The sequence below is a fragment of the Chrysochloris asiatica genome, unplaced genomic scaffold (assembly GCF_000296735.1).
Source record: "Chrysochloris asiatica unplaced genomic scaffold, ChrAsi1.0 scaffold00147, whole genome shotgun sequence".
NCBI lineage: Eukaryota > Metazoa > Chordata > Mammalia > Afrosoricida > Chrysochloridae > Chrysochloris > Chrysochloris asiatica.
Window position 1 is genome coordinate 5,547,050 of NW_006408665.1, and position 8,880 is coordinate 5,555,929.

Consider the following 8,880-nt stretch of genomic DNA (forward strand, 5'->3'; position numbering starts at 1 on the left):
GATCTAGGCTCCCTCTTGAAAGCTTGTAAGCCAGTCACTTCTTGGCTTTGTAGCCCCTCCATTTTGGGTAGTCAATGTCCAAGTTCCCCATCCCTGTCTACCCTGTGTATTGAGGGGTTGGGAACAATCCTCGCTGGAAAGATTTGTTCCCTCTTTTGAGCTACTTCATCCATAGGTGTAGATCAACTTCATCAAATTGTATTAGATTACTCTTTTTTTCTTTTTCTTTCTTCTTCTAGTTGAGTTCTGAATAGCCAGTCATTGAAGCCAGGTTAAGTGGCTAATATCTGCAAGTGTGGGTGTTCTTGTGCATATGCCCTCACTTCTTATCAGCTCAATGTTTCACTCCCCACTCTGGTCCTCTGTGGTTATGTCACTGACTCTGGGCACAGGACTTCCCAGGTCTTGCCATACTGATGGCCAACCAGGTCTCCACCCGGGTTCACAGGAGTCTCCTGAACCTGGTAGGACTTAGCTAACAGCTTCATTGCTGTTTTTTCCTCACTTCCCCTTATTGGTGACCAACATGGTCACCAGTCAGCAGATGTCTGCTCATGTATTTCCCTTGAATCTTAGTTTTGGAAGAGGTTGACCCCTGAGGAGACCCGACCACTTGCCTTGATGTCTACGGGGTGAGCAACTTGCTTGTTCTTGTAGCAATCAGTCAGACTGTTGTTATTTTTCCTGTTTGTGTTTTTCCTGTTGGTCTTTCTCTCAAAAAGTATCATTTATTCTAGCTGCTCCAGGCTGGTCTACTTGTCCTTTTAAGTGAAAATTTCCCACCTTAGAAGATTCTAGATGGAGTTAAGGATTCCATCTATGGTCTTATGCAATGCAAAGGCTCCACAGGAAGACTCATTCAATGGGGCAGTTGTAGCCCCATTATAGGTATTCCAACCAGTTATAGGCAGAGGACAGACACGCTTTCTACGGTGATATTTCTGGCTACTCTTTTCTCTCCTCCTCAAGTGTCTATTTTATAATGGTATGCAAGGGAAACCAAGGTTCAAAAACATCCAAGCATCTTAACATTATTCCCCCCTTTTACCCTTTCAAACCATGCCTCAATCCCTGTATCCCAGAACCCTGTTGTTCCAAGGTTGTGCATACATCATTATTTACCTCTGTCCCACTTAGTATATGCAAACCTGCCTAACTGTTCTCCCATCCACCTGGTTCTTCCATTCCCTTCCCCTTCTTGTGTATTTCCCCTCTCCCCAGCAACCAAACTACTTTCCCCTCTCTCCCCTCTCCCCACCACCCACATCCCAGTAACCAGCAAAGAATTCCCACCCCCCTTTTAGTATGGGTTCTTTTTCTTAGTATTTTACAATAGGGTCCTATGCAGTATTTATCCTTTTGTGACTGAGTAATTTCACTCAACATAATGTCCTCAAGGTTCATCCATGTTATGTGGTGGCTTACAGCTTCCTTGTTGTTCTTCAAAGTAGCATAATATTCCATTGTGTGTTTGTATCACAGTTTGTTTATCCATTCTTCAATTGATGGACACTTAGGCTGTCTCCATCTTTTTGCTGTTGTAAACAGTGCTGCTATGAACATTGGTGTACATGAAGAAGCACCATATTACTTTCCAGAGAGGCTGGACCAGTTTGCAATCCCACCAGCAATGCAGGAACGTCCCAATCTCTCCACATCCTTGCCAGCATTTATTGTCATCTACTTTTTAAATCTTTGCTGTTATTGCTGGTGTGAGATGATATCTCATTGTTCTTTTGATTAGTGATCATGAACATTTCTTCATATGTTTGTTGGCTGCCTGGATCTCCTCCTTGGTGAAGAGTCTATTCATGTCCTATGCCCATTTTTAGTTGGGTTATTTGTCTTTTTCTTGTAGAGATGTTGTAGTTTCCTATATATTTTTAAAAATTAGTCCTTTGTCTGATCTGTCATAGCAAAAGAGTGTTTCCCATTTTGTGGGTTCCTTTTTTACTCTTTTGGTGATTTATTGATGCACATAATTTTTTAATTTTTAATATGTCCCATCACCTATTTTGTTTACTTTTATTTGTATACTTTTCAAAATGTTTGGTGGTCTGAATTAGAGTCCTCACATTTGTCCTTATATTTTCACTGATGGCCTTCATAATTCTGGGATTCACATTTAGGTCTTCAATCCATGCTGAGTTGGTTTTTGTATAAGGCGTGAGGTGAAGGTCTTCTTTCAATCTTTTGCATATTGCTTTGCAGTTCTGCCAACACCATCTGTTGAAATATCACCTCCCAATGCTATATATTTAGGCACATTGTCGAAAATCAATTGACTGTATGTGGATGGGTTAATTTCTGTATTCTCTATTCTGTTCCATTTATCAATGTATCTTTCATTGTACTAGTACTAAGCTGTTTCGACCACTGTAGCACTGTAATAAATTTTGAAATCAGCGAGTGAGAGGTTTCCAACATTTTTCTTCTTCTTAAACAGTACTTTGCGTATCCTGGGTCTCATTCCTTTCCATATAAAGTTTGTAATTGTTTTTTCCATCTCTTTAAAGAATGTCATTGGACTCTGGATTGGGATTGCATTATATGTGTAAATTTCTTTGGGCAGTATTGGCATTTTCACAATGTTAAGTCTTAATATATAGGAGCATGGTACATTGTTCCATTTTTGTAGGTCTCTTTTGGTTTCTTTTAGTCATGTTTTGTAGTTTTCTTTGTATAAATAAATCCTTTGTTTCTCCGGTTACATTTAATCCTACATATTTTTTTCTTTGGGCGGCTATTATAAATGGTATTGCTTCCCTAATGTCCTTTACAGAGCTGCAATTATTGGTATGGAGGAATCCAACTGATTTTTGTGTGTTGATCTTATATCTTGCCACTTTGTTGAATCCCTTCAATTCCTAGTTTGTTGTGTGTTTTTATCAGGAATGGATGTTGGATTTTATCAAATGCCTTTTCAGCATCAATTGATATGATCATGTGGTTCTTTTCTTTTTTCTTATTTATATGGTGGATTATGTTGATTGTTTTTCTAATGTTGAACCATCCTTGCATCTTTGATAAAAATCCCACTTGATAACGATGCTTTTTTTTTTTTTTTTTTAATGTGCTGCTGGATTCTGTTGGCTAGGATTTTGTTGAGAATTTTTGCATCTATGTTCATGAGGGATATTGGTCTATTAATTTCTTTCTTAGTGACATCCTTCCCTGGTTTTGGTATGAGGGTTATGCTTGCTTCATAAAATGTATTAGAAAGTTTTCTATCCTCCTGTATATTCTGGAATAATTTGAGTAGAATTGGTGAGAGCTCTTCCCTGAATGTTTGGTAAAACTCACCAGTGCAGCCATCTGGGCCTGGACTGCTTTTGGTTGGGAGTTTTTTTGATGACCTGATCAATTTCTTCTTTTGTTATGGGTCTGTTCAAGTTTTCTACTTCACTCTGGGTAAGTTTAGGTAGGTCGTGGTTTTCAAAAACTGTATCCATCTCTTGTGAGTTTTCAAATTTGTTGGAGTACAACTTTTCATTGTATTTTTTTATTATCCTTTTGATTTCCTTTGGTTCCGTTCTGACATCACCCATTTGGTTTCTAATGCATGTTATTTTTGTCTTCTCCCTCTTTTCTTTGTTAGGGTTGCCAATGGTTTCAATTTTATTAATCCTGCTAAAACAACAACTTCTTGTCCTGTTGATTTTTTCTATAGTTTTTCTGTTTTCTATCTCATTTATTTCTGCTCTAACATTTATTATTTCTTTTCTTTTGGTGGCTATTGGTTCCCTCTGGTGTTCTGTTTCTAATTGTTGTAGATGTTGTGTTAATATGTTAATTTTGGTTCTTTCTTCTTTTTGGCTGTGTGCATTTATTGCAATAAATTGTCTTCCACACCACTTTAACCATGTCCTTAGATTTTGATATGTTGTATTTTTGTTCTCATTTGTTACTAGGAGCTTTGTGAGTTCACATTTAATTTCTTCTACTACCCAGTCACTTTTTCAGCAGGGTGTTTTATTCAGTTTCCATGTATTTGACTTCATTTCCTTGGTCTTCCTATTGTGGATTTCTAATTTGATAGACTTTTGGTCTGAGAAGATGCTTTGTAGTATTTTGATATTTGTAAATTTGTGTAGGTTTGTTTTGTGGCCTAAGACATGGTGTGTTCTGGAGAATGTTCCATGTGCATTGGAAAAGAAAGTGTATTGTGCTGTTGTTGGATTGAATGCTCTGTACACATCTATGAAGTCCAGTTGGCTGATTGTGTTGTTTAGTTCTGTGTCTTTGTCAAGTTTCTTTCTGAATGTTCTATCCATTTTTGAAAGCAGTGTATTAAAATTGCCCTCTATTATTGTAGATTCATCTAGTTCTTTCTTCAAATCTATTAGAGTTTGCTTTATATATTTTGGTGGGAGCATAGATATTTATTATGTTATGTTATCTTGTTCAAATGTCTCTTTAATCATGAGATAGTGTCCATCTTTATCTATTATGCTGGTTTTTGCCTTAAAGTTTATTTTATCAGAGATTAGTACTGCCACTCTTCTTCGTTTTTTTATTGCAAATAGCTTAGTATGTTTTTTTCTATCCTTTTACTTTTAATCTGTTTTTGTCTCTGTGTGTAAGATGTGTCTCTTGCAGACAGCATATTTACGGATCTTGTTTTCTTATCCATTCTGCCACCCTTCATCTCTTAACTGGTACATTTAATCCATTTATATTCAGTGTAATTATCAATAAGTATGGATTATTTGCTGCCATTTTGTTTGCTTTTTTGTGGTGCTGCTACTTTCTTTGTTCTGTGTGTCTTTCTTTGCTGAGTTAATGGTTTTTGTGTTCTTTCTTGTGAGTTTCCTCATAATTTTAATGTTTCCATATTCTTCTTGGATTTCCATTTTTTGGTATATTGTCAAGTGTTAATTTTCTTGAGGTTACCTTACATTACATTAACTTTTCCTTCTATTTAGTGCAGTCTATTTTATCCTATAATCTACCTGACCTTCTCACCATCTGTATGTCTGTTCCTATGTGTTTACCTTCTTTCACATTATAATTGTTCTGATCATGGACTGACCTTCCAGATTCTCTGAGTTTGTTCTTATAGTTTTGTACTGTTCTCAAGTCTTCTCTCTGTTGATTTAGTTCTTGGAGTTGCTGCAACACATGTCAATCTCTAGTTGTTGTCTGTTCTTATTGTTTCTCAGTCCACAGAACTCGCTTTAGGTTGTTTTGTAGTACAGGGTTGGCTTTGGCAAAAATCCCTTAGCTTTTGTTTATCCTGGAAAGTTTTGATTACATTGTCATATTTGATTGATAGCTTTGCTGGATAAAGGATTCTTGGTTGGCAGTTTTTTTTTTCCTTTTCTTTCAGGCCTTTATTATGTCTCCCCATTGCCTTCTTGCCTGCATGGTTTCTGCTGAAAGATCCAAGCTTAATCTGACTTGCTTGCCTTTGTATATAACACTTCTCTTTTCCCTAGCTGCTTTCAGGATTGTCTCTTTATCTTTGATTTTGGAGAGCGTGATTATGATATGTTTTAGTTATATCTTTTGTGGTCTATTCTTCCTGGAGTCGTTGAGCTTCTTAAATGCTTATCTTTTCGCTTTTTAGGATGTTAGAGAAATTTTCTTCCAACAGCTCTTCAACTATCTCCTCTGTGGACTTTTGTGATTCTTCTTATTCTGGAATGCCGATAATTCTTAAGTTGTTCCTCTTCATGTTGTCGAACATGAATCTTATGCCGTCTTCAGATTTTTTTAATCCTTTTTTCTTCTTGCTCTTCTATCTTAGTAGTTTTGAGAGGTTTGTCTTCCAGCTCACTAGATCTGCCTTCCATCTCTTCAGTTCTACTCCTTTGCCATTTCAGTGTATTGTCTATTTCTGATATTCTATTATTAATGATTTGTACCTGTTTCTGTAGGTTTTGATTTGTTTCCAATGCTGTATCTATCTTATTTGATTGTTCTGTAGGTACTCCTTGGAAGCTCTGTACAGGGTCGCTATGAGTCAAACTTATTAGAAGTCACTTAACATCAACAACAATATAGCCATTAACATCTTGTAAATGAGTATTTACAAATGTGTTTGATACAAGAGGTACATGATGGATTATAAAAGTCTTTAAATTGACTAAGGGTTATTGATTTTTTTTTTTTTAACACAATTTCTGTCTTTGAATTTTTCCCCTAGTGCCTATTTTTTTTTTTTTTTTTAAATAGGTGCTACTTGTGTGTTAAAAAAGAAATTCTCAGCAAGCCAGTTTTGGAATGACTGCAAAAAGTATAATGTAACCACATTTCAGTATATTGGAGAACTTTGTCGCTACCTTTGCAAACAGCCTAAGGTAAGAGTACTCATTTCCTGAGAGAGAAATTACAGAGAGAAAAATTATTGAGAGGTAAAAGATAATTTTTATTCATTTTTTATAATCTGCTTTCCCCCCTCTAGAAAATAGTTCAATTGGCTTACAGAGATTCATGGAATACCACAAGATGAAACAAATAAAAAACAAGTCAGAAAAAATAAAAGAGTGTAATTTGGGAATGTGCTAATGGGATTTGCACTGTGGTAGGATAGACTCCTGGTATGGTGCTGTGGGTTAATGTGCTGGTCTGCAATGTCAGTTTGAACCAAAAGTTGGCAGTTCAAATTCACCAGCTGCTCCTCAGATACCTGATACAGGATTACTGTGCATTGAAACCAATTCCAGAGCACTTAACAGTAAGGATGGAACAGACTCATAATTGTGTCTGCTTCACATTAGAGTGATTAAACTTCAGATTATGCAATTAGATATGTGCTTTGCTTATAGAGAGCAATTACTCCAAGGTTAAAGTACATATTTTAAAGGTCTGCTCATTTGTAAAAGGTTTAATGTCATTTACTATACTTTTTCTTTTTAAATTAATGATTACATTAGAATGACCTTTTGTGTTTATAAACTTAAAAAGAAATTTTGCTTGTATTGTCACTTGTCTCCTTACTTAAGCAGATTTTTTCATATACTTTTGATAACTTGCCACCCTCTGAAAATTAGACAAGCAGAGAGAGTTGACAATATACTAAAGTCTGTCTTTATTCAGTTGTTTGCTTTTTTTTTTTTTTTTTTTTGCTCTTGGAAGTCAATTTCCTTTTCTGGTCTCATTTGTATTTCCAAATTCTTATTTTTTAAATGACTGATTTTTTTTTCAACATTCTTAAGGCTACAAAAAAGTGACACCTTCTTAAATAAAATCAATACCAAACCCTTCAAGCTGGAAATACAAGTTGTACCCCACAATGGACAGGGCAGCAGAATCTGTTGTGATATAGCTTTCCTTAGAGTGGTGCTGCAGGGTAAGCATTTGACCGTGAAGTCAGTTTGAGCCACGAGGTCAGCAGTTCAAACTCACCAGCCGCTCCTCAGAAATCCTAGACAAAGTCACTAGACTGACTCAACAGTACTGAACAACAATGCATCAACTGAGAAACTAGGTTTCTCATTTGTTATATTTGCCATCACCATTCCAGTATCAGGTGTGAATGGTGGATCAGGATATCCTCTGGTTAAAATGTCTTCTGGACATGCAGTCTTCCTTTAAGTAATTACAGCATTAAGCCAAGAAGTTGCCTTCCTATCATTTCTGACTTATAATTGACCCATGTGTGTAAGAGTCTAAGTGTACTGTAGGGTCTACGGGGTTGGGACCTTTAGAAGCATATTGCTAGACCTTTCTGCCAAACTGCTGCTGGATGGGTTCAAGTGCATCACTGTTTACACTACCCAGGACTACTCACAACATACCTGAGAGTAAACTGGAAACATTTAAATAAGACATTTTTAAGAATCTGAGATTATAGAGTGAACATGAACACAGTAAAAACAGTAAGGAAACTATATAATTTATCTGAAAAAAAAAAAAAGCTTTTATTCACTTTAAGCACAGAGTTTAGCATGGAGAGACCTTCTGCTTAGGCCCTGACCCACTTCTATGTGGCAGAAGCCATCCTTGCACCCTTGTCAATCAGGATTGCTTCAGTTAGCTGTGGATTCCCTTAGATTCTTAGCTGGGACCCTCTACACAGTACATCCCAGAGAAAAAAACAATTAGTTTTTTAATGATTCTTCTCAGAGAGGCTTTGCCAATATTAAGGTTGTATTCTTTCCTAAAGAGCCCTAATAGAATGATTATAATACTACAGTTTCATATATTTTACCTTTTAGTTTTTATCATATTATATGGTTATGGTATATCCGGACTAGGTTTATTTAGGAAAATCTTTTCCATTAGGAAAATAACCATCTTCAGATGAGGTTCCATGGCAATGAATAGTTTTTCATAGGACATAGTACAAGTACAGAGTCCTGTTGTGGCACTGGGGGTTAATGCACTGGACTGCAAAGTCAGTTTGGACTGCAAAGTTGGCGGTTCAAGCTCACCAGCCATCCTTGGAAACCATATACAGGGCCACTATGGGTCAGAACCAACTTGACAGCTCTTAACAACAACAACAACAGTACAAATACCAGTTGTCATTGAGTTGATTCTGACTCATGGTAACTTTATGTTTGTCACAGTAGAACTGTGCTCCATAAGGATTCAATGGTTGATTCTTTGGAAGTAGAACACCAAACCTTCCTTCCTTCTGTGTGGACTTAAGCCTCCTAGATTTCAGTTACCAGCTGAAAGTGTCCCACCATTTGTACCACCCACAGACACTAAAGGCATAGTATCATTGTTCTTAGGTGCCATCCAATAGGTTCTGATTCATAGCAACTTTATGCACAACAGAACGAACCATTGCTGGTCTTGCACCATCCTCACAATTGCTATATTTGAGCCTGTTGTTGCTGCCAATCCATATCATTGGATGTCTTCCATATCATTGTTGCTGCCAATCCATATCATTGGATGTGTCACTCCATATCATTGGATGTCTTC

General features: G+C 36.7%; 1 protein-coding gene across 1 annotated transcript in view; it reads left to right on the forward strand.

Annotated features, from left to right (window-relative positions):
• Positions 1 to 8,880, forward strand: part of SLC27A6 (solute carrier family 27 (fatty acid transporter), member 6) — an 82,579-nt gene that overhangs the window by 24,531 nt on the left and 49,168 nt on the right. The window contains exon 4 of the mRNA XM_006870681.1: positions 6,178 to 6,302. Coding sequence (XP_006870743.1) covers positions 6,178 to 6,302 — 125 coding nt within the window. The remainder of the gene's footprint in view (positions 1 to 6,177; positions 6,303 to 8,880) is intronic.